Source organism: Macrotis lagotis, chromosome 7 (assembly GCF_037893015.1).
Source record: "Macrotis lagotis isolate mMagLag1 chromosome 7, bilby.v1.9.chrom.fasta, whole genome shotgun sequence".
Taxonomy (NCBI): domain Eukaryota; kingdom Metazoa; phylum Chordata; class Mammalia; order Peramelemorphia; family Peramelidae; genus Macrotis; species Macrotis lagotis.
The window spans coordinates 116,010,465-116,037,792 of record NC_133664.1 but is presented as its reverse complement, the minus strand read 5'-3'; the positions used below and the strand labels follow the sequence as shown (position 1 = coordinate 116,037,792).

General features: G+C 36.5%; 1 protein-coding gene across 2 annotated transcripts in view; it reads left to right on the top strand.

Moving 5' to 3' along the window:
- Positions 1–27,328, top strand: part of EXOC4 (exocyst complex component 4) — a 914,582-nt gene that overhangs the window by 747,775 nt on the left and 139,479 nt on the right. For both annotated transcript variants that reach the window (XM_074193663.1, XM_074193664.1), the window contains one exon: positions 11,549–11,704. In XM_074193663.1, the coding sequence (XP_074049764.1) occupies positions 11,549–11,704 (156 nt within the window). The remainder of the gene's footprint in view (positions 1–11,548; positions 11,705–27,328) is intronic.

Here is a 27,328-nt window from a genome sequence, read left to right as displayed (position 1 = left end):
CGTTCCTGTTCATTCCAAGCCTATCCCCCTCTAGACTGTTTCCTATAATTAGTGATGTAAACAAGTTAATGAGGAGTGTAAATTCTTTGTTGCTTATTCTTTTTCAACTAGTCTATGTTGCTAGTATATCCTGTAGATTCCACCTTCATGCTGGTGCAGATCCTCATCACCTTGTGCCTGGACTATTGCAGTAGCCTGCTGGTGGGTCAGCCTGCCTCAAGTCTCTCCCCATTCCAATCCATCCTGTATTCTGCCACCAAAGTGATCTTCCTAAAGCATGCATCTGGCCCTATCATATCCTCTCCTCAGTAAATCCAGTGTATCTCCATCCTCCAGGATGGTATTGGCAGTCCTTCATAACCTGCCCCCTCCTGCCTTTCCAGTCTTTCTGCGCTGCTTTTCCTGCTATGAAATCTTCAGTCAATGACACTGGCCTCATGGCTGTTCCTCCTACAAGATACTCCATCTCCCAACCCCAGACTTTTACCCCAACTGCGCATCACAATTTCAGGGCTCTGCTTCCTCATCTGACCTCCTGGCTTCCTTCAGACCCCAACTGAAATTGCACCTTCTACAATGGGAAGCCTTTCCCAAACCCCTTCTCTCCTTTAATTATTTCTTATTTGTCCTCTCTGTAGCTATCTTCTTTGATTGTCCATTTGTCCTGTGTATATCTTAATTGTTTGTACATTTGTCCTGCATATATTTTGTTTGTTCATTTGTTCTGAACATATCTTATTTGTTTTTTTGTTGTCTTCTCTTTTGAATTATGAATTCTTTGAGAGGAGGAACTATCTTTTGTCTCTTTTGTATCTCCAGTACATGGTAGGCACTTGATAAATGATTTTTGACTTACTGGCTCCCTAGGAAATTTCCAAGGATTCCTTCCCAAGGCAATGACAGTGGAAGTGGTAGCCCTTGATGCTACCTACCTATTTTGTCCCATCTCTCTAGTAGATGTGCTATTCTTCCCTCAGCTTTTGTGTACTAATAATATCCTTGAATGACAAACCTGTGATGTGTTTATGTACACATGCATGCACACATACATACAGACATACATGCGTGCATGTAAACATTCAGAGAGACATCTTAGAAAGATGGGTGAAGTGACTCTTGGAAAGCCTTGGTGATGAATAATTGGAAAATTATTTTATAATTGTTAGACAACAATGAGCACATACCTGGTGTGTATAGCTTGTTACCTAATCAGATCTTACTGGCAAGGGAGAAAGTGTTTTCCTTTTCAATGAGTATGAAAATGTGCAGTGTCCTTTCTCACTTCCTCTCTCCCTATTTATTGCCCTCCCCAGGATTGGCACCTGCTGAGCAGTAATTAGGGCAGCCCTAATTTGGACAGCCAAATCCTGATTACAGTGAGAGGAAAAACAGGAAATGTTCTAGTTTTGCTGCCAGCAAATGACTGACTTAAATAGAAAGCCATATACAATTCAAATGATCCAAAAAGATATAACGGGATGGGGGGTGGGGTGGGAGGAGAGCGCCAACCTGATTCTTTTATCTGCTTCTCAGCAAATAGTCTACAGAAATTAGCAAATCCATAAGCTCATGATGCCCTCTGGTGAAAGTTAATGTGTCTTCCAAGATTTCAGCATGAGAACCAGAATTTAAAGAGGACTAAGGTCAAAAATTTTTCACCACCCTATGAGAACCAATCCAAGGGGAGTGTCTAATAAGCATGATCATATTTATCACATGCTTGGTTTCATGTTGGGGACAAAAGGAGAAGGCTTCTTATGGAAACCTTAGAATAATTAGATTATTAGAATAAATTATATCTTCATTTGGCCCAGTAAATAAAGTCTAAAAAAAATGTTACAAATTCCTTACATTAGTAATCAGTGTGGTTTTCTCTCTGACTGTCAACCATACAATGAGTTCCTCTCTTTGTCTTTTTATCCTCACCATATTGGCACTAAATGGGCAGTTAGTAGTTCCCAAATTCACATTTTATGAATGTTAAGTCCTTTTAAAAGCTTTTTAGTTTTTAGTTCTGTTTTATTTTTTAGGGGTTTTTTGCAAGGCAATGGGGTTAAGGAACTTGCCAAAGGTCACACAGTTAGGTAATCATTAAATGTCTGAGGTCAGATTTGAACTCAGGTCCTCCTGATTCTAGGGCCAGTGCTCTATCCACTGCACCACCTAGCTGCCCCCTTTGAAAAGCTTTTTAAGGGAATTCTGACTACTATCATATAGCACAACAGCAAACAATGATGACAACAACAATAATAGCTAACATTTATAAAGTAACTTAATTTTTACAGTACACTTTATAAGAATGACCTCATTTTATCCCCTGACCACTCAGAGAACGAGAAGCTGTTTTTCTCTCTACTTTGTAAGGAACTTGAAGCAGATGGTGGTTAAGGGATTTAGCCAAAATCATACACCTAAGGAAGTGTTTGGGACCAAATCTGAACTCAGCTCTTGATTCCAGATCCAACACTCTAGCCACTTTACCTCCACTCATCCATCAACAAGTATTTGTTACCGACTGGTTTCATGCTACAGTAGGAATGGTCTTAGGGCCTGCACTCCAGTACTAACTCTTAGTCCCTGGTGTCCTTGGGCTTCTCTAGGGATGGGATTAGATGATCTCTGATGTATCTTTCAGCTCTATGTGTTCAACATAATGGAGAGGACAAAGTGAAGAATAAGAAATAACTCCCCCCTCCCTGGTTAAGAATCCACGGGACTACCAGTTAAGGCCACATACAGAAAACTTTTAGAGAAGATAAAATCATATAAAACTGCATCACTAATTCAGAAGTCAGAATTCTGGTAGCTTCAACCATTCAGCATGTAATAATTGACCAACTATTGTGGAAATCACAATGAGTCACAAATCATATATACTTTACTTAAAAACAGGAGCCTGTGATAAATGCGTACTTTTTCCATATGTAATCCTCTTTATTGTTATTCTTGTTGTATTCAAATGTTTGTGTTTGTTATCATTAAAGACCCCCCCCAAAAAAAAGGAACCGGCATTAGACCCTAACCTATAAAATTATGTTTAGGGTGACAGATTATAAGCAGTTTCAGCTGATAGCAGAAGAGACAGAAATGTTTCTAATAACTGTCTAAAACCTGATGGACTTGTAATAGATGATTTTTAAAGTTTTTTGCATCTATTAATTAGGCTATGAATTTATGAGAGCCTACTGACTGTAAAAGACATTCCATGCTCACCAATATGTAATGGTTTTTGAATGTTATTTTATTTTTCCAATTACATGCAAAGATAATTTTCAACATTCATCTTTTGTAAACTTTTGAGTTCTCTATTTTTCTACCTCCCTCCCCTTGACAGCAAGTGATCTGATATAGGTTATGCATGAACAGTCATGTATAACATAAGTCCACAATATGTAATATTTTTGTAAAAGAATAAGCAGCAAACCGGGAATCAGAAGATCTGTGTTCAAGTCCAGGTGACTATGTGACTTCAGTTTTCCCATCTGTAAAATGGAGATAGAAATACCCTCAATATCTTATGAGGCTGGTATGAGAAAAGTATATTAAAGACTATAAATGGAATGAGAGGTGTAAATCATGATCATTATAAGTAGCCTAAATTTTGCAAGAAATACTACTGGTCTACTAGTTTCATAGTTTTAATTAAATTGCCACATCTAAATTGGACAGGCCTTGTCTGTCTGTCTCAGCTGTAAGATTTTGAAGTAGCTCACAGATTCATCCTGCAAAAGTAAATGCCCTACGCTGTCTGTCACCAAACAGTTGAGTTCAATTAGCCCTACCTGCCCCTAGTTGTTTACCTAATGAAAAGGCTCAGCACCCCAGCTGTGTCCAGGGACTATACTCTTTTACATTTCGAAACTGTTCCAGAGAAGCAGCTCCCATCAGAGCCAGTCAACAACCCAGCAGATGTTTTCTGAATGGAATTCACCGAGCTGTGTCGAGGGGATGGACCTTCCTCGATGCAGCACCATCACCTGTTCCAAGAGTTCCACCTATTTTCCTCTTCCTCTTGGGAGTGGGTACAAATAGTTACACAGATGGCTCTGCCTGTGGCCCGTTGAGCTGTGAATTAATTAGTAGATTATGGCTCTGGTAGTGACAATTAACCCTACTCCTCTTGTGGAATAATTGCTTGGGATTTATCCCTCTTTGTGTGTAGATGTATGGCTATTTGGATATTAGTAATGCAGATGATATGGGGCATCACAGACGCATAAGCTAATAAATGAAATTATTCAGGGGCAGTAGCCTTTTTACTAAATGGAATAATTTTATGTAGCCAACAAATGCTACCATCTTCCAAATTCAGAGTTGTTGATAATATTGTTGTTAGATCCATTCTAAATTTATTTTTGAGCGGTGTAAATCTTCAATATATTTTACCAGTGTGAGCAGTAAAGTAAGATTAAATTCATCCAGAGTAAATAGGTAAATGGATCTGTGGCCCATCTATTCTATTGAGTAGTGGAATGAAGAACATTGATTAGGAAACTACTATATCCCTTGACCCTAATGAGGTTCCTAAACCATTTAGGGCAGACAAATACAGTCATCTGAAGAATGAAAACTTGGGTGGGGTTTACCTTTTCTGTTGTCTTGCTGGTCAGATCTAAAGTTCTAATATCAGGCTAAAAAGTTTTCCAGACTTGAACCCCAGTAGGGGATCTTCACAATAAGAATTCCTGGGGCAACTTCCAGGTGAAAAAAGTCTCCTTTGATATTAGTCTCATGATTCATTTCAAGAAACTGATAAGAAAAAAAAATGTATTAACATTCAGAAGATTGGGTGCTGATTCCAGGTCTACCATAATCTACATTGATGGTCTAAATTAAATCATTTCACCCCATTCATTGTTTCAATTAACATTATATGCTCTCTCTCTCTCTCTCTCTCTCTCTCTCTCTCTCTCTCTCTCTCTCTCTCTCTCTCTCTCTCTCTCTCTCTCTCTCCCTCCCTCCCTCCCTCCCTCTCCCCCTCCCTCCCTCCCTCCCCAGCCCCCTGCTCCCAACCCCAAGAATAACCAAATTCTCAACAAGCATTTATTCCTTAGCAAGGTCTTGGAACTTGGAACTACAAAGGGCACTAGAGTATCCCATTAATGCAAAGTGCTTAGTACTATTGATGTACCTCACTTTGCATAAATGTGTTCATGAAAAGTAGAATCCCCTCCCCTGGTCAGACCATTTCTGTAGTATTGTATTGAGTTCCAAGAGCCATGTTCCAAGGCCATTAATAAACTCATGTCTAGAGAAAAGCAATTTGAATGGTATATGGCCCTGAGCTCATGCCACATGAGGATCAGTTATAGTTATTGGTAAGACTTAGTTTCGAACAAAGAAAACTGAGGAGTACATGATAGTTCCATTTAAGTATTTGAATGGTTGTGATGTAGAAGCATTAGATTTACTTTGCAGGGTCCCAGAAGATAGAACTTCTGTGTATTTGACTACATGTTATTTTTCTGTTTCTCAGTAACCTAGAGGTTAAGAGCTGTTATGTTTATCTTTGTTTCCCAATCAATTATGTTGTCTTCCTCACTGCAGATATTTGTTGAATGAATGAAAGAGCATTAGTTAAGTGCTTTTTATGTACTAAGGACTAAGTTAATGAAACAAATAGACTCAAACAAGACAGTCCCTGAAATCAAAGAACTTTTATTCTAATGAAAGATGATAGGACATAAAGGGGATCAAGGGAAAATATGTTTTTTGGAAATGGGCAGAAAGTGACTCCAGTAGTCTCTTTTCAGGCAAGAAAAATCCAAAACTTACCTATTTAAGAACAGAGTCACAAGGGCAGAGTTTAGATTTTGCTGAGATGATCAGGAGTATGATCAGAGCATAAGAGATATGGTTTGGAAGTGGCCCAAGAAAAGGTGGGGTGACCTGGTGTCATGCAGGAAAAGTTGAAATCTCACCTGTGGCAGTCTAAGGTCAGAATCAGAGTTCCAGTGGGAGAGGAAGAGGAATTAGCTCAGGAAGTATTGATTTTAATATTTATTATAATAAGAACTATACAGCTAATTCAAGAATAGGATAATAATTTATTATTGCATGGTTCAGAGAAGAAATGAAAAACAAATTATACAAAGGAAAATAAGAGATAGAATTAGAACTTGGAAGGATACTGAATGACTGATAGGATATGGATAAACAGGAGAGAGGGAACAAACAGGAAGAAGGAAGAAATAATGCATTTATTAAATGCCTATTATGACAAAACACTGTACTAAGCTCTAGAGTTACAAATAGAAAAGTAAGACAGTGCCTGCTCTCAAAAAGCTCATTTTAATGGAGAGGGCAACATTTAGGTAAGGTTTCAGTTTTCCCATATTCTTTAGGAGTGAAATGACAAAACCAGTTGATAATACCTCATCTTTAATGTTATTTCCCCTGATTGATAGTGCCAAGAACTTTAGTGACTAGAACATTCTGTGATTTCAGTAGATGAGGCTGGAGCACCTGTGGGAGTAGTTGCCAGGCTCCATCTCCATAAGAATTGCTTCCTAATATGTTGTCTTGAGGACTCTGGGCTGGAAGCATCACTATTCCAAAAGCTCTTAAGTCCAGTGATCTAGACTTTCTTATGTGGTGATGGTGGTCAGAAGAGTGGTGGTGGTGGTGGTGGATCATCTCTGTCTCCTTCAAGTGACCCACTACTTCCTGGATAGGAATGCATGTCCTGTGTGTAGCAGCAGTTCAAGGAAAGGCTGGCGCCTGCTCCATAGAAGTTGTTTCCCTGAATGTCGGACTAGAAGCTGGACTAATAGTCTGGAGGAGTAATGCCACTTCCAAAGTTTGCTGGGATCATCTGCCTTTTGTTGGTCAATAACCAACAGGCTACTCAACAATGGCTTCTCCTAAGTACTTGAAAATTACTATCCTAGTTTTGGGTTTTTCTCTTCTCTAGGCTAGATATCTCTAGTTCCTTTATTTAATCTTTACATGACATGCTTTCAAGTCCTCTAACCATCCTTGAAACACTTTTTTGTAAATAAATTTATACTTTATTTTTAACATTCTTTTCCTTTTAAAATTTGAATTCCAAATTCGCTCCCTCTCCTACCCCCACCCACTAAAAAGGCAAGAAAAATTATATCAGTTAAACATGTGAAATCCTGCAACATTTATTTCCATATTAGCCATATCACAAAAAGGCCAGAAAAGTGAAAAATTATTATTTAATTTGCATTGAGAATTTATCATGCATGAATCATCATGAGTGATTTGGAATGATCTTAAATCATTGTATTGGTCAGAGTGGTGAAGTCTTTCACAATTGATCACTATAGCATTGCTGTTATTCCCGGTTCTTTTTACTTCACTTTGTATCAGTTCATATGAGTCATATATGTTCATATAACATATTTTTGGTTGTTGTTGGGATTTTTACTGAAACAACACTCCTCATTTTTTCTCATGTGACAATAGGACTCTGTCACCATTATATAGCCCTTTTTTAGGTATACTTCAATTAATCCTTCCAAAAATCTGGAACTCAGAACTGAACATCTACTCTAATACTTCAGAGGAAAGACTTCAACAGGAGGATAGTTTCATTCATTCTACACAATATACTTTCATTTAAGGCAGCATAAATTCAAATTCAAATTAGTTTTTTAGGTTGCCAAGTCACACCACTGACTCTTATCAAACTTGCATTCAATCCCAAATTTCTGTATTTTGTACATTAGGATTTCTTATGTTGGATTGACTCAATGCAGGGCACACCTGTGTCCATTCAGTCACTCTTGTGAGAGTATGTCTACACTGCCCTAGGCATCCCCCAAAGAATATTCTGATTTGTAGCAGTTAAATTATTTTTCACTATTGAAAAGAACCTCGCAATGAATCCTTGCATCAAGAAAAAGTGATTAGCCTAAGTACCAAATTACTTGATCACTTGACTAAGTCCTTTAATGAAGAGATTTTGAATGTGTATAAACATTCAAGGAAGGAAAGGATTCACATAAGGTGATGACAGGAGATTACAGAGACTCCCCAAACTCAAAGTTATCTATTCTTGTTTCTATTCTTGTATCAATTTCTAAATTGCTTATAGCTCATCCAAGCAAATTTATGTCTGTCTTGCTCTCAAGACCTTTAGTCAAAATAATGTTATGGTCACTTGTGGTCACTATTTCCTGTCTGACTTTTTTTTCCTATTAAGAAGTTTTTCATGACATCTAGCCTAAAGGGATAATAGAGACCAAGGATATGGCTATAACATTCAAATATTCTTTAGGGATCTGGTAAAATATTGTTCTTTGCAAAGAGCTGCCTTTTGTTTCCCAAACTGATGGATGAGGGGAATTCCAGTGATACAGTCTTTCTAGATCTTATACTATACTTGTGAAGAAGATGAAGAGATGTGAAAAAGGCACATGTATGCAAAAACATGCAGAAGTAATTGACTTGTTTGAGTCAAAGAGTAATCAGCAATTGTGTGATGTCAACATAGAAGAAAAGTCTTTACTGGAGTAGCTCAGCAGTCTGTGCTTGTTTTTTTATTTTTAATATTTTTATCAATCACTGAGATAAAGGCAGAGATGACATGTTCATTAAATTTGTAGATGATACTAGGCTGCAACATCAGTCCCATGTGGATAATACAGTGGATGATAGAATACAAAAAGACCTCAATAGACTGGAACATTGGCCTGAATCTAATAAGATGAAAGGCAATTAGAATAAATGTAAGGACTTATACTTGAGTAAAAGTTACACAAGTATAATATACGGGAAATGTGTTTAGGTAATAGTTTGTCTGAAAAAAAAAAACCTAGAAGTTTTAATGTTTTGCAGATCTGCTCTCAATAAGTATTGCAATATGGCAGGCTTGGGATGCATTGAGAAAGACATTGTTACCAGGAGTGAGGGGTGATCTGTAGAATGTTCCTCTGAACACTGTACTCCAGATATCATCTGTACTATTTTATTCAATTCTGGATGGCAAATTAAGGATATCGATAAGTTGAAAGTGCTCAGAAGAAATCATCCAGGAGAGTGAAGGGCTCTGAGCCTATGCTATATGAAGAGTATTTGAAAAGAAAAGATACAGGAGAACATGACAGATGTCCTCAAGTACTTATCAGGCTGCCAAATAGACAACAGATTGAATTTGTTCTACTTAGCTCCAGAGTACAAAATCAAGAGTATTGGGTAGAAGTTGTAAAGAGACAAATTCAAGTTTGATTTGGTGGGGGGGGGGGGGGAACTTCCTCACAATTATGACACAAAAAGTGCAGACTTTGAAGGTTTCTGAGAATCTCCTTTGTTGGCTCTCTTCCTAAATTAATTTTGGATTAAGCAAATTTATCTCCTTTGCTGATAAATCTATTTCAGTAAAGGAGAAAAATATATATGAAGTTCCTTCTTGTCAATCATTTAACAAGCATATATTAAACACTTACTTTTGCTAGGCACTACATTAAATACTAGGAATAAAATGAAAATAAAACAGTTCCTACCTCAGGGAGTTCACATTCTAATTGAACAGACAACATGTCAACATGATATACCTAGTATTACTGGAGATAATCCAAGAGGAAGGTGGCATAGGTCTTGGCTGTGAGAGGACAAGACCTTTTGCAAAGAAAGAATTTAAGCTGAGTCTTGAAGCCAGGAAAAGGAGGAGGCAGAGAGATGATGGGAAAGCTTTTAGGCATAGAGAACAACCACTGAAAAGGTATGAATCAGGAGAGGGAGTTTAACATGCAAGAATAGTGAGAAAACCAGAAGTACAGAAGCTAAGAACACTTGGACAGATAGAATGGAGCAAATTTGAGAAAGAATTAAAATACCAACAAGACCATTTTTTTTTGATCCAAGAGGTAAGAGTGATCCACTGAAATTCATGAAGTTGGAGGGGGGGCACAATTAAGACAGGTAGGCCAATCAGAAAGTTGTTACAGTGGTACAGAGTTGAAATAATGAAAGCTGACTTCAAGGTGGTGGCTGTGTGAGTGGAGAGAAGGTTATGTAGATGAAAGGTGATGTGACGTTAGAAACAAGCTTCAGTAATATTGCACATGTGAAGTAAGTGCAAGGGAGGAGGTGACAATGGCACAGATTCTGGCAAGCCTGGGGGACTGGAAGGATAGTGGTACCTGTGATAATAAGAAGAAACTTGGGAAGAAAAGAGGGATAATAATAAAATACATTTTTTTTAAAATCTTTAATAAAAGAAAAAAAGGTGCATTCTAGTAAGAGGAGATGAATATAAGTAAGACAGGGTAGTTATAAAAAGATGTGGAATTTTTTAAATTTATTTTTATTAAAGATATTATTTGAGTTTTACAATTCCCCCCCCCCATCTTACTTCCCTCCCCCTACCCCCCCCTCGGAAAGCAATCTGTCAGTCTTTACTTTGTTTCCATGTTGTACATTGATCCAAATTGGTTGTGATGAGAGAGAAATCATATCATTAAAGAAGAGAAGAGAAGTCTAAGAGGTAACAAGATCAGACAATAAGATATCTGGTTTTTTCCTAAATTAAAGGGAATAGTCCTTGAACTTTGTTCAAACTCCACATCTCCTTATCTGAATACAGATGGCACTTTCCTTTGCAGACAGCCCCAAATTGTTCCCGATTGTTGCACTGATGGAATGAGCAAGTCCTTCAAGGTTGATCATCACCCCCATGTTGCTGTTAGGGTATACAGTGTTTTTCTGGTTCTGTTCATCTCACTCAGCATCAGTTCATGCAAATGATATGGAATTTTTTTTAGAACTTTGGGTTTTTAGTTTTTAACTGTCTCAAAAACAGTGTAATCAAAAACTATTTCTACCCAACAACTAATGGAAGTCAAGAAAGTGGTGAGTTGATGATGCTGATGTGCCTTATAACAAAATGTCCATTTGTAATACTGGTAGTATAAAGTGAAAAGCCAAGGGATGGACTTGCACTCTAATCTCAAATGTTTTCATAAGTATGGCACAACTGATGCATGTTTTTGTTAATTTCTATGTAGTATCCATGCTTAGTATCTTTTTTTTAGGTTTTTACAAGGCAAATGGGGTTAAGTGGCTTGCCCAAGGCCACACAGCTAGGTAATTATTAAGTATCTGAGACCAGATTTGAACCCAGGTACTCCTGACTCCAAGGCCGGTGCTTTATCCACTACACCACCTGGCTGCCCCTTTGCCACCTAGCTGCCCCCATGCTTAGTATCTTAATAATAACTCTACATTTTGGTTTATCATGGTCACTATTTAATATCTTTCTTTTTAAAGAAGTCAATGGAATTTACAGATGGTATCTTATTTGTCCATAGAGCCCTCTGTATCTGCTTCCTAGAAGTTGATGCCAAAGATGGCCCTTTAGTTTAGTCACTTTGTGTAAGTTAAAACCAACCTAAGTGTTACGATTTCTTATGCAACATGCCTCAATCTCCATACTCATACAACAGATTTTTTGTGTGTGTGCAAGAAAGAGGATAATGGTTTTCATCAAAGAAGAAATAAGGAATGGGGATAAGGGATGCTTTTTATGCATATTGCAAATTTGATTAAAATGTATGATTTTTTTCCCCCTTATGCTTAGGAGCATTGCCCAGTCAGAGGAGAAACTAGTAATCAGTGCATCCTGGGCAAAAGATGATGACATCAGCAGACTTTTAAAATCTCTGCCGAACTGGACTAATATGGCTCAGCCTAAACAGTTGAGACCTAAGAGAGAAGAGGAAGAAGATTTCATAAGGTAAAGGATCTTTGCTTCTAAAAAATTAATGTAACAGAATTAAGTTTTTGTTTCAACTCAGCTACTAGATATTTTATATTGTTCATGTGGAATTATTTAGTAATAAAAATAGAATTATTTTTTTTTTGTAGTAAAAGTAAAGGCAGGGACTTCTAGAAGAATAGTGGAATGGGTAAACCTGTCTATGTTGCACTCCTCTTCAAACAACAAATGCATCAAAAAAAATAAAAGAGCAACAACAAAGGTGAAACAAAAAGAAAAATTGGCAAAGAAAGAAAAGAAATAAGTAAAGATAGACTTCCAAATATAATAAACACAATGAAGCATAAGATATTTAGAAGAAATCTGGAGAAGGAAAAATTAATAGTGCAACAAAAACAAGAATTTTTAAAATCTGACATCTATCCAGATGAAAATAAAATCTCTTACTATGTGAATAAACATGAAACTCTATGACTTAGAACAAGAAATGAAATATCTTAATAAAGCAATGGAATTTTTAAGAGAGTGGCAGAGATGAAACACACACAAAAAAAGCAAGGATAGAACTTATCCCACAGTACTATAGGAAAGACAGCAAAAATAGAAAAAACACTTGAGAACTCTACAGAACAAAGCAAATGCTTTGTATTTTTATACAATATGAGACAAACTAGACTCCTAAAAAAGCATGATGAAACAAAAAGAATGAATACAATATTCCAGAAAATTAAAAAAAAATTCCTTCAAAGAATTGGAAACTGATTAGGGAAATACAGATCAATAGAATCTATAGACAGCAATTAGCATCAATATAAATTCTCCTGGAAATACAGATGACAACATTCACCACTTTAAAATCTAAGATAGGGGCAGCTAGGCAGTGCAGTAGATAAAGACCTTGGAGTTAAGAGGTCCTGAGTTCAAATGTGCCTTCTGACATTTGATACTTACCAGTTATGGTGACCTTTAATCATTCAATCATTATTCTTCTGAAGAGAAATGAGAAGTCTAGAATACCATATTCCATGTAGGTCATAGATTTAATGACCCAGAAGGATTCTCATGGTTCATATAACTGAAATCCAGAGCAGTTCAGTGACTTGTCCAATATCATACAGGTTGTAAGGAGGATTTGAACTTATATCCTTTAACTCTAACTCCTCTACACTTCCCTTTGCACCACAAAGCAAATGATATTTTGCCATATCCAAAAATTGAAGGCATACCTCACATTATGGTGCCTTGCCAATATTGCATTTTTTAAAATACATTGAAGTTTTATGGCAACCCTACATTGAGTAAGTTCATTGATGCCATTTTTTTATGTTTTTATATCCAGTACAGTGATTTGTAATAAGTAATAAGTAATCTTTGATGTGATATAAACCACATCCATATACAATGATGAATTTATAAATGTTGCATTTGTTCTGACTTCTCCACCAACTGGCTGTTCCCCCATCTTTCTCTTTCTGTGGACTGCCCTATTACCTGAGATACAATGATATTGAAAATAGGTCAATTAATAACCCTACAGTGGCCTCCAAGTGTTCAAGTGAAAGGACTAGCCAATCAATTAAATAAACTTCATTGTTAGATTTTTTTAATAAATTGCCACAGTCACCCCCACCTTCATTAAGCACCACCCTGATCAGTCAATAATCATCAACACTGAGGCAAGAACCTCCACTAGCAAAAAGATGACAATTCACTGAAGACTCAGATATAGTTAGCATATTTAGCAAAAAAGTATTTTTTAATTAAAGTATATATAGCATTTTTAAGACAAATATTATTTATTGCATTCTTAATAGACTACAGTATAGTATAAACATTACTTTTGCATGCACTGAGAAACCTAAAAATTGGATTCTTTTTATTGCAATATTCACTTTTTTTTTCTTATGGTATGGGACTGAACCTGCAGTATTTTCAACATATGCCTGTTTATTACTGAAAAATTGAGCATGCAACCTTTATGAAAAAATATAGATCATCAGTAGGATCACATACTTTTCTCTATTTGGGGGGCAAGGTGGGGGGGCAGGATAAGGTAGGGTCAGGAAAGACTTTTGACATATACATCTGCCAAATGACAAAAACCCAGCAGAGGAGATAATATAGAAAGAAATTAGTAATTTATAATCCAACTACTAGGAAAGAAATTCTTTATTTGACAGAAACTACTGAGAACACTGAAAAACAATGTGATGCTTAATGGATTTAGACTGACATTTTATTCCACATACCAGAATAAAATTCAAATAGTTCAAATGATGAATATAAAGTCACATGTTTAAAAGTTAGAAAAGGATAGAAAGTTTTATTTCTCAAAACTCTGAATAAGAGAAGAATTCAAAATTGACTATGTCACAGAAAACATTATAAAAGATAATGGGGAAAAATATGAAAACCTCAGAAAGAATTTCAAAATTTCTGTGCAGAGAAGATTAATGAAGATTAAAAGACTGATGTCTAACATTTAACTTCTAGAAGAAATTAGCACAAATTTAGAACATTAAAAAACCACTCCCCCATATATGTGGACTTATGCTATGAATAATTTTCAAAAGCAGAAATGCAGATTATGACCAAGCATCTGAAAATTTGTTCAAAGTATCTGAAACTCAGAGGAATCCAAATTAAAACAATTCTCAGGTGTCATATCAAGTTCAATGTTGAAAGGGCAATGGAAAAATAAGCACACTAACCCACAATGAGTAGAGCTGTGAATTAGTTTAATAATTCCAGAAAAGTGGAATTATACAAGAAAATATACTAAATAGTTTACTTCTTTTAACTCAACAATCCCCATTACTGAATTTTATGCCTTTATAAAGTTTATGATAACAAGAAAAAAATTAAGTCCAAAGATGTTTATAGTAACACTGTTTTTAATAATAAAAAAAAACTAAAATAAGCTATGTTCTATTGGGAAGTACCTTAACAAATTTTGGTATATGAATGCATGTGTTGTAATGAATGATAATATGAAGATGACAAATAAACATGAGAGGCTTGTATGGAACCAGTACAGATTAAGAAAAGCAGAATCAAATGAACAGTAATATACAACAATTATAAATGTATAGAGGAAGACACTATAAAAAGTCATCTTGGGGGTGGAGCCAAGATGGCAGCAGGAGGATAAGTATTTCCCAGGATTTTGGAGAGATATCCAAAATATTCCAAAAACCTTAAAATTATGTTTCTAACTAAATTTTCAAGAGACAGAACCCACAGAAAGACCTAGTGAGACAATTCTCCAGCTCATGTTAACTTGGAAGACTGTGGGAAGGCTCTCTTCCATGTGGTTGGAGGAGGCAGCATTGTAGCCAGGATCACTGCACCAGAACGAAGGTGCTCCAACCTTCTGGGAACAGTCCATGAGGTGCCTGGGTCCCTGGGAGTGCCTGCTCCTAGCAACAGAAGAAATTTCCTGATCTGCCAACTCAGGGAACACCAAGTATGACTTGAAAGATCAGCAGGAAAACCTTTGCCAGAGTGAGTACAAAGCCCAGGCCAGCATGGTCCTCAGTGCAGGCCAGGTCCCAGAAAATGGAAACAGGCCCACAGAGCAGCCCAGCAGGAACCACCTAGCAGCTGTTCCCTGAGCGCTCAGCCCATGGAAGGTAAGGGAGTGGGAGGAGACTATTGAGGTCTCTCCTCTGTCCCTGGGACAGAACTCTGGTGCTTTGTCCACATTCAGACCCTGGTCACAGTCTGGGATGCCCCACTGCCTTAGAGCAGGGACCCTCCTCACAGCTCCAGGGAAGAAAGGAGGGTTGTGGTCATCCACAGACCAGAGCACAGTCAGGAGAGTGGTCAGAGCCTCTCCTAAGACCTTTAAGAAACTGAGGTCTTTGCAGGGGTGTCCCAATAATAATCAAAAGCTCAGGAAGCCCCAAAATCAGGGGCACAGGCTGGGGAAATAAATAAACAGAAAAAAAGGAACCTGACTATAGACAATTACTTTGGTCCCATGGAGGATCAAAACACATACTCAGAAGATGATAAAGTCCAAGCTTATGTATCCAAAGTCTCCAAGAAAAATAGGAGTTGAGCTCAGACTATGGCACAGCTCAAAAAAGATTTTGAAAATCAAGTAAGGGAGGTAGAGGAAAATTTGGGAAGAGAAATGAGGGAGATGCAGGAAAATCATGAAAACCAAATCAGCAGCTTAAGTGAAGGTGATCCAAAAAAAATGCTGAAGAAAACAACATGTTAAAAATCAGTTTGGGTAAAATGGAAAAAGCAATCTATAGAGTTTATGAGGAAAAGAATGCCTTAAAAAGCAGAATTAGCCAGATGGAAAAGGAAACCAGAAAACTCTCTGAAGAAAACAAATCCTTCAAATGTAGAATGGAACTAAAGGAAGCCAATGACTTTGCAAGGAATTGAGACACAACAATTCAGCACCAAAAGAAAAGAAATGTGAAATATCTCATTGGAAGAACTCATGGAAGTACTGATCAGGAAAAGAGCCTTGATTTCATTTTTAAAGAATTTCTACAGGAAAATTGCCCTGATATCCTAGAAGCAGAGGGCAAAATAGAAATTGAGAGAATCTACCAATCTCCTTCTGAAAGAGATCCAAATAAATAAATGAATGAATGAATGAATGAATGAATAGCCCCTAGGAATATTACAGCCAAGTTCTTGGCAAAATTCCCAAGTCAAAAAGAAAATATTACAAGCAGTCAGAAGGAAACAATTCAGATATTGTGAAACTACAGTCAGGATCACACAGGACTTAGCAGCATCCACATTAAGGGCTTATAGGGCATGTAATGTAATATTGTCGAAGGCAAAAGAGCTTGGAATATAACCAAGAATCAACTTCCCAGCAAAACTGAATCTCCTCTTCCAGGGAAAAGATGGACATCCAATGAAACAGGAGAATTTTATATGTTCCTGATGAAATGACCAGAGCTGAACAGAAAGTTTGATCTTCAAGTTCAGGACTCAGCTGAAGCATAGAGAGGGAAGATGAGAAGGGTAAATGATGAGGAACTTAACGATGATGAACTGCATGTATTCCTGCATGGGAAGAAGATACTGATAATACTCATATGAACCCTCTAATTTGTTAGAGCAGTTAGAAGGAGCATTTATAGACAAGGCACAGGAGGGAGCTGAATATAAAGGTATAATATACTGTAATAATGGAGTCAATGGGTGAAAAAGGGAATGTACTGGGAGAAAGGGAATGGAGAGGTAGAATAGGCTAAGATATTTCATATAAAAGAGTCAAGAAAAACTTTGCAATGGTATGAAAGGGGGGAAGGTGAGGGGGAGGCTTCATTCTCATCTGAAATGGCTCAGAGGGTATGAAACATAGAGGGAAAAGGAGAGGAAGGAGTCAGGGGGAGGGGAGGAGGTGTAGGTTATGGGGAGAAGTTAGATCATGGGAGAGGATTTTACTTTTATATTTCTTTTTTTATTGTTTTTTGAATTTTATAATTTTTCTCCCAATCTCGCTTCCCTCCCCCCACCCCCCACAGAAGGCAGTCTGATAACCTTTGCATTGTTTCCATTTTATACATTCACCAAAATTGAATGTGTCAATAGAGAAATCATAGAGGATTTTACTTTTTGCAAGGTGGTAGGATTGGGTGGCCTGTCCAGTACCACAGGGCAGGGTGGTTGATGGGTCTGTGGACTGGGATGTAGACTTGGGGCCTCTTGGTCCCAGGGCCAGTACTCTGTCTACTATGCCACTAGGCTGCCCCACAGCACACTTTTGAAGAGGACAGAGTGAAAGGAGAGAGAAAATATAATAAATAGTATTGGGGAGGAATGGATGGAGGGAATTACAATCAGCAACAGCAACTGTGGAAAATATGGAAGTAACTTCTCTGATGGACTACTCATGATAAAGAATGCAATTCACCCCAGAGACAGAGCTGATGGTATCTGAACATAGACTGAAGCATATTTTTTTCCTCTTACTTTGTTTCTCATGAGGTTTTTTATTTTTTTGGGGGGGGATTATTTTACTCTTATGAGACTATTTTAGTAATATGTAAATAAATAAAAATGTAAATTAAAAATAAATTTTAAAATAGTCAACTTAACTTAGGTTCAACAAAGTGGACAATGTTTGCACCACATTGCTAAAGATAAAGCATGTATCTGTCCTTTCTGTTATAAAATGAAAAATTACAAAAGTGAAAAATGATATATACAATCACAATTATTCATTTGGGAGCTATCACTTAACCAAACATGGTAGGGGGAGAGGGAGTTCGACAGATCTTCTGGATTGGGGGTGATTGGAAGTTGGGATGAATCTTCTGTGCCCCCCCCCAAAAAAAACTCAATCCTTTTTAAAATAGTATAAAGTTATCTCATACATACAAATGTCAAGTTCACTAATACTGCCTTTAGCTCATTCAAATGAACTTATAAGCTAAATGTTTCATTTGCTTAAAATAATTGCTAACATTTGGTTATGATTCATCATAAGACAAAAAACTTCATTCTAATAGTATGGGATATTAATAAATATTTGCTGTTTGCAAAGTAAACTGAATTCCTGTAGAATATTTTAATTTTTTTTTTACATATTAAACCAAACTGTGTACTCATAAACCTTCTAAACCCTTCAAAATTCTCCACATTCCACATCATTTAGAATGTTCTATGTAGGGGCGGCTAGGTAGTGCAGTGGATAGAGCACTGGCCCTGGAGTAACTGAGTTCAAATCCAGCCTCAGACACTTAATAATTACCTAGCTGTGTGGCCTTGGACAAGCCACTTAACCCCATTGCCTTGCAAAAAAAATAAAAAAACTTTAAAAAAAAAAGAATGTTCTATGTAAAAAATAGAATATTCTCCTAAGGTTAAGGCATAATGTCTATAATGATGAGAGAAATTTGCATGAGTGTGTCAAGGTATGTACCTACATATAGATCTACATTAGTGGGGGAAAAAATTGGTTAATGTTAAAAGCAATCATCAAACCCTTTCACAGTTTCCTATACTTACAAATATTCCAAAAGATCTATGATCACTATTTAGGATTTTCTCCAAATAACATAGGTGGGGGGGGGGGGTCAAACTTGTGAAGGCTTCTAAAAGCCAAAGAACCCCCAACATTCCTAAGTGCCCCAACCACATTAAAATGTAACTGGGAAATAGTTAACAAAGTAAAGATATAATAAAACATCTATTATGTTAACTTACAATTTTTTAACATTTTTTTAAGATAAGGCTAAACTTTGATTGTTTGACCTTTGTCTCTTTAAGTGCACATATTTAAAATTTTTCAGTGCTTTTCCTTCTGAAATGAACTGCTCTGGGAAGTAGTTTGTTCCCTTATTGGAGGTTTTCTAACATGACTACCTATCAGATTCATCATAGAGGTGATTTTTGTTGAAGTATAGGATCATAAGGTCTTAGTTGCAGGCCTTGTACAGGAGGCCTTCCTTCTAGGAAGAAGAGTAGAGGCTGTCTACTCCAATCCATTCATTTTACAGGTAAAGAAACAGAAGTACAGAGAGGTTAAGTGAATTGTGTTGGGCCACACAGCCCAAGTTTCTGAGGATTTTTTTACCAGATCTTTCTGACTCCAAGTTCAATGTCTTATGCCATACTGCTAAGATTTCTAATTCTGAGATTCTGCTTTTAGTTAATTTCACAGTCATTTAGAAGTGAAAGTTGAGATTTCTAGTCTTGTTTCAAAGAGAAGAACTCCACAATACTTTTAAGTCATGGAAGGACCAGATTAGAATTTTAAGATCATGATTTTCTTGATTATTCATTAGCCAATCAAGTCATACTTCTTCTAGATCTTACCTTAAGTTCTAATAAATCTGTAGTTTATTTTGAGAAAATGACAAGGAAAGGAGTGACCTTTAGGTCTGTCTGTTTTGTCTGAGATTGATTTCGACATTTTTAACCCATCACACACTCCATTGTAATTCAAATTTGAAAACTAAGGTGAGTGCTAAGATTTTTCATTAATATTCCAGTGCAATGGGTTTGACAATGACCTTTGAGTAAGCACATTACAGGGCCATGGAACTTGGCATGAGCCAAGAGTAGTAAGAAGGCAGTCTTCACTTCCTGTAATTAATTTTTAAAACTCTTACAGCTTCTTGGCATTTGTACGAATATGGAGAACAGTGCTCTATGCATTGAGTAAAGGTTAGAGTATCTCTATTACTAAAGCAAAGCCCTTTTTTCTTCTTGTTTTTAAGCTTTGAAAATATATGACTTTCAGACAACAATGAAAAAAGAAGGGAAAATATGTTTCAATAAAGATTTTAGTGATGTGAGAATTTGGGTGGCACAGTGGATAGAGAGCTGGCCTCAAAACCAGTAAGGCCAAGGTATGAAGTCTGATCTCAGACCTCTGATGTAGAATGTCAGAGAATGTCTTCAAAATCCTTCATATCATTGGTGCCAAACTCAAATAGAAATGAGGACCATTCATATATACATACATACATACATACATACATAAACAATCCCTATAGGCTACATGTTGACTTAGCATTAAAATATAATATTATCTAGGTTAATTGTATTTTTATTTATTTTATTAAATATTTCCCAATTATATTTATATATGTTGGGAGCTCACACTCGAGAGTGCTGGGAACCTCAGTGCAGCCACTGTCTGAGTGCTTAATACCTTGTTTCTCCATAATTCTCTTAAATTATATTGCAGACAAGTGCTCACCTTTATTGCTTGTCATTTCCTTACTCAAGAGTTGTGAAATCACAGACCTAGTCCCCCCCATCCTATCCTTTATTGTATAAAAAGAAAAGAATCAGATAACCCTTACTTTTGGAGAAACTAGTTTTCTTTTGCATTTTTCCCCCTAGATCCTAGTTAGATGTCTTTTCTACCTAATAAAAATCCCTATGGTTCACGTGCTCCAAAGACAGGGGTATGCCAGAAACAGCTCCAGGAATGAGAGTTGATTAGTAATTTTTCTGTGTGAATATTTATACCTCAGAAATAAGGAAGGGCTAGAAATAAAATTTTTGATTATCTATCAAATAGCTTTAGAAGCATATGTAAGAAAATATGAAATATATTTGATTAGAGAATTCTTCTCATTCTATTCATAGCTTATGATTGTGTTTTTTTTTCTTAGCTCAAGTAATCCTTAAGCAAAAGGATGTGTGACTGGTGGTACTAGATTATTCTGCCTATACAGTCTAAAGAACATGTACTCTAAATCATAGAGCATTTTGACAACTTGCAATCAGATGAATGATAAGAATTTAAGTCGGTTAAGGGATTAGAGAGATTATACAGTCTAGTGGAATAATAGTCATTGACCAGCTTAATGATTGACAAGTAATTGCATGTGCTTGGGAATTAAAACTAATGCTGGTATCATCCTAAGCTCCACCACTGGTACTCTAAATTTAACATCTTCTGTAGCTCACAGGACTATATCACTTGACCTTTCATACTACAGCTTTTACCTTTTGTTATTATTGGTCTTTTGATGTCTTAGGAAAGCAGACTGGAAACCATAAAATACTATACAAATTTGAGATACTATTCTATGTTACAGTTGCTATTCTAGGTAAAAGCTCTGGTGAATGTTTGAACACATTATTAGAATATATCTAGGAGAAACAATGTGATAGAATACCTAAGAACCATTTATTTTCCTAACCCAAAGGCAATAAAAATGGAAAATTATTGTAATAGGAAAGAGAAGAGAAAAAAAGATAGTTACTGAGAAAAACAAAGTAGGAAAAAGACCTAAAACTAAACATATTCATCTTGTTTTGGAGGATATACAAAAGCAATTGCAGGGGTGGCTAGGTGGTGTAGTGGATAAAGCACTGGCCTTGGAGTCAGGAGTACTTGGGTTCAAATCTGGTCTCAGACACTTAATAATTACCTAGCTGTGTGGCCTTGGGCAAGCCACTTACCCCCATTTGCCTTGCAAAAACCTAAAAAAAAAGCAATTGCAAAGAGAAATCAGAAGAAACTACAAAACATAAAAAATAAAAATAAGACCTGGGAATATTTGAAGACTTTGCAAAAAATTCTTTGATTGTGTGTGGGCTGTTGAATGAGTAGAAATTCTGTTAAGATTTATTTTTGCTGGTTTATGAAAGAATTGAATTAACTTGATTAAAAGACAACTAAAATATTCTCTTCCCAGTGAAGGAAGCCTGATAATTATCATGCCTAAACTTTTCTTTGCCATGGTGTTTAAATTTTAATAAAGGAATAATGGAAGAAGAGCAAGAAAAAAATTGAATCCTTACAAGATAAATTAGCCACCTTTCAAATAGAAAAAGGTATATATAAAGAAAATTAAGGAGTAAGATACTCTAAAGGAGAAATAGGAGAGTAGTCTTGAAGATTTTGGGGAGACAAATATGAAATGCAATTCTAGCTTAAATGAGTTCTTTCAGCAACTTGAGCTATAGCTTCCTCATTTACAAAATAAAGGAGTTGGATGAGATGATTTGTAAGATCTTTTTCAATATTAAGAAGAAAAAAACAGCAGAATCTTACAAAGCCCTACAATGACTTTAGATCAAGAGCCCTTGCTTTAACAATATGAATTCATTCAGGAAGGTACCAGGGAAAATATTTCAAAAGGCTAAATGACAATATAAAGAAAAGATCCAAAGAAGACAAGTAGGAGGATATACTTGATATACTTTAGATATACTTGAAGGAAGAAATAAAAGCTTGGTCTGATGGAATAATTTGGACTTCTTTTGCCAGCTATAACAAAATGTTTCCCAGAATAGTTGCATTCATTTCATCATATTAAAATACCTAATGTGATTTTTTTAAATGTACTTATGAAAACAATACACAAGAAAACATAAATATATTAAATTAGGACTAGGGCAAAAACAGTCTTACTAATTTTTTTTTCTTGATTAAATGAAAGTCAGAGATGGATAGAGGAGCACTGCCAATTAAACCTGAATAAGAAAAAAATTTTAAATATTAAAATTAAACATAAAAGGCTAGCAATTGACTGGGATTAAACTAAAAACAAATCCATTAATATTCAAAGTGATTAGATTAGGAATGTTAATGTTATTATATCATAGTAGTAGGGCTCTTGTTACCATAAGTTTGGCAGTAAATGGAGAAAAAGTATCATAAAATCTGACCTAGACATTAAACAAACACTAATCTAGTGAGACTTTTTATTTGGGGATCATACTGATTATATAGTGTTAAAAGTTCAATGACTTGATGTTTTGTACAGTAATAAAAATCTTTAATTAAAAAATTTATTCTGAGCATTTGATAATATGCAGAGACTTAATAGTGTCAAAAAAGTTCATACCTAAATCTTACTCAATTCCACCAAAAGTGAAGTATCTGTTGTGTGCAAGCCATTGTACAGTCATCTTTACTTCAAGGATGGGGAACGTCCAACCCACAGGCATATAAGGTCTGCAAAATCATTTGGTGCAGCACTGCCCAGGCAACTATAAGTGGGACTAGAAATTCAACAAATCTAGAAACTTTTTAGGGGTGAAATAATGAAATGTTTGGCCAGATCTAACAGGTTACTTTTTAAGTTGATCATTTTGTGTGGCCTGTGAATGATGTCATAAATATCCAAAAGACCTTTGGCAGAAAAATGAATCCCCACCCCTGCTTTACTTGAATGGGTTTTTGATGGTTAAACATGACAGAAGTAAAGGGAGGCAGAGTAGCTAGATAGGTAGATAAGTATGGCTTAGCTTTTAGGGCCATGGTGAACAATTAAGAAGGATATAGAAATAATTCTGAAAAGGTCTCAGGGAAGTGTTGGGCATCTGTCTTCAGGTTTGGTGAGTGTCTTGGCTATTGACTGAGAGATGAGACAGGTTTAATAATCCCTTCTCTTATTATCTCAGACCCATTAAAAGATGTGTATTGAACTAAACCTAGTGGAACCTGTCATTCAGATTGCCTAGTTTTTCTTAATCTTACCTCCTTTCCCAAAAGCATATTCTCATTTCTCTTCAGAATACCTACCTCTGTTTTCTGTAACACAAATCTTCTGCTATATGGTTGCTTTCATTTTTCTTAAGCCCAATTAAAAGAAAAAAGCCTACTCACCATATGCCACAATACTTTGTGCTTTCCATTGCCAATCCCTTAAATTCATTTCGACTTTCTCTCCATGGAAGGCAGCCTCCTGTTGGCCAGGCCTCTTTACTTTTCTATCATGCTTGCCTATATGACTCTTCTTCCAATTGTTTAGTCTTTCTTAAGGAGCTTAGAGTCAAAGGTCTTCACTTTAAATCCTGTTAATGACTATACATGTTACTTTGGTTAAGTCACTTCCATTTACAGGGCCACAATTTCTACATCCCTGTAATAAAGCAGTAGGACAAGAATGACCTCTGAGACTCCTTCAACTTCTAACCCTTATAATGACTTTTTCATGTCTTTTCCTTAGAGACCCTTATCCCTTTTATCCTATTGAATTTTCACCAAGAATTTAAAGTTCAGCTCAAATACTTCTTGTATAAAGATCTTCCCAATATTCTCCTTCCCCTAATTTCTCATAATCAGCAACATCATGGGGAGAGATCTCTCTTCAATACTTTCACTGAGCAATATTTTACTGTCTTAAGTTATCTATGTACACATTCACTAGACAATCCACTCCATGATAAAAGGACTATATCCCATTTAAGGTAGATGGTAAAATGGGCTTCAGTTTGAAGTTGTGAAACCAGGCTCAAATTCTGTCTCCACCAGTTGCCATCTGAGGACCTTCCTTAACTCCCTATAGTTTTATGAGTTTCAGTTTCCTTTTCTGTAAAATGACAGAATTGGACTAGTGACCTCTAAGATTCCTTCCAGGACAAAAATCTTTGACCTCATTTTGTATTTTCCTCAATGTCTTAATATAATGACTTACACATATTATGGGTTTAGTAGATGCTTGTTGATTGGAACTCCGTAGTTTAACCCTATCCCAATTCTCCAAGACTATTGACAGGGGCTCAGTTACTCATGATATACCTTCTATTAAGAAAGTCAGATTCTTTCAGAGAAGATTGTACAACCATTGAAAGAGCACTGCACTGGGAAGGAAATTGGGAGGCTGAAAAAAAAGTATATTGATCTAGAAATGCTATCCATAGGAACTAGCTTTTTCAAGAAAACCAAAGGTTTTTGGTCAGTGAGCAAAGATTTATTGAGTTCCTATGATAGAATAAATGCTATATGGATATGAAAATACAGGAAAAATATGAGAGATGCTCTCTCTCCTCCCTGTTCCCCACATCAAATATATGAAAGGCATATATGCATCAAACAAATAGTAAATAAAAATAGAGCTTTTGCATGTATTGATTTGTTAATCCAAGCCAGTCTGATCCAACAAACATTTTTTTTAAAGTATCTACTATGTGAAAAGCACAATACTACGTAATGGAGATAAAACAGAAAGCAAAAAACCCTTCTGGGGGCCCTCAAGAGGAATTTCCATTTCCCCATACAGGATATTTTTTACCTCTAGCTTCCTTCAAAGCTATGTTTAAGTCTCACCTTCAGGAAATCTCTCCCCTCTAGAAGTTGTTTTCTGGATTCCTTGCACATATTTTGCCTTGATTTCACAGGCTCATAGATGTAGAGTTGGAAAGCATCTCAGAGACATCTAATCTCCCTGTTGATCTTGTTTTCCTGTTGCCTAGTATGATCTTTGACAGTCATTTCAGTTGTGTCCAACTCTTTGTGATCCCATTTGGGGTTTTCTTGCCAATGACCCTGGAGTGGTTTACCATTTCCCTTTCCAGCTCATTTGACAGATGAGGAAAGTGAGGCAAACAGGGTGAAGTGACTGCTAGGAAGTGTCTGGTGCTAGATTAATTTTTTTTTTAGATTTTTCAAGGCAATGGGGTTAAGTGGCCAATGGGGTTAAGTGGCTTGCCCAAGGCCACACGGCTAGGTAATTACTAAGAGTCTGAGGTCGGATTTGAACCCAGGTACTCCTGACTCCAGGGCCAGTGCTCTATCCACTGCGCCACCTAGCCACCCCATGGTGCTAGATTTAAACACAGGCCTTCCTGACCCTAAGCTTAGCACTCTTATCTACTGCACACCTAGCTGTTCTGGCTTATAATAGGTACCTAACAAATAGTTATTTAATGAAGGTGCTCTTGGGCCTTCACTCAAGAATATTTACAGCCTTTATTTTGAAAGAAGTTACCTTCTTCCCATGAGAGGTTGTTTGGTATAATGGTTAGAGGGCTGAGCAGGAGTCTGAATGGCTTGGGTTCATGTCCTCCGTCTCATACTTTGGAGGCATGAGGACAGGGGTCTCTTAGAACCATAGGCAGTCCTCCAAGACTATAAATTACTGAAGAGCTCTTCCACATTGTTAGAGAAGTGAAGTCCCTTACACTGAAGAAATCCTGGGTCTGGAAACCAGTCATCCCTAAAAAAGAATTCTTGTCATCCTTGACCTTGTCTCCTTCCTAGATAATGGTCACATTTGCCTGGCTGCATAACAGCTAATTGTAGGGATAATGTTCTTCTGAAAAGCTTTGCACCACCAACTCCTGAAGAAATAGGAATCACACCTGGGGTCCAGGGTCAGGATTATATTTTTTTGAATTCTTGTTATTGATAGCATCCTGTAAAGTAGTTTTGCTTCACCAGAGTTGACCAGTCTCAGTTCCACTTTGAGAAAGAGAATCATAGTGTAACATGGGTCCCTCTAGCTCAGCCACTGTTTGAATTACAACTTGAATCAGGTTGGCCTCTGGCAAATGGATGAGCATGCATTATCAGCCCCAGAGCTCTGGGGAACAGAGAGGGTCCTTACGTTTGGCCACATATAGAGAAGGCACATTGTTCTTTGATGGTTGTCTCTTATAGAACTGTTTTTCCTTGTTAACTCAACCTTTAACTCCACTACTCTACAGATGCTACAATATCAAGGTAAAAGAGGACAAGTAAAGGCTATTCTGGAAAGTTGTGCTCCTAACTCAGAAACTTTAAGATCAAAGGAATGATTCTAAATGTCTCTGCTTATTTTAGGGAAAAAATAGTCGGAGAAAAACAAGGAAGCAGTTAATTTTTCACTTTCAAACCTTTAATTCTTCAAATCTTTATTAAATGTTTATTATGGGCTTGGCACAGTGATAAATGTGAGATATACAAAGATTAAAAAAAATAAGTCTCTGGCTTCAGAGAGTTTATATTTTAACAGAGGAGGGAGTAAAATGTATATAAATAAGCATGATACTAGGTAGAATGTGTTAAGGATAGAGGAAAATAAATCAAAGCAACATGGGAAATTTGAAAAGGTAAAGATTTACCTGGGGGAATAGGATTAGGAAATGCTTCAAGCTTAATTCCATAAAAATTCTCCCAAATCTTAAAAATGCAAATAAATATATTGATAATTAAATGTTTATGCACATTTTGTTTAACCAGCACATTTGTTTTAGGTCATAGGTTGATAGGATTACAGATTTTGAGCCACATGGGACCTCAGGGATATAATCAAGCACCTTTATTTTACTGATAATGAAATGGTGCTTAAGTGGTTTAATGACTTGCCTGATATCATCCAGATAGGAAACACCAGATATATGACAAGAACCCATGTCCTCGGATTCTAAAGCCATTACTTTTTCCAATACTGTTACGTATTTTGTGGTATAGTAGAATTGCAACAA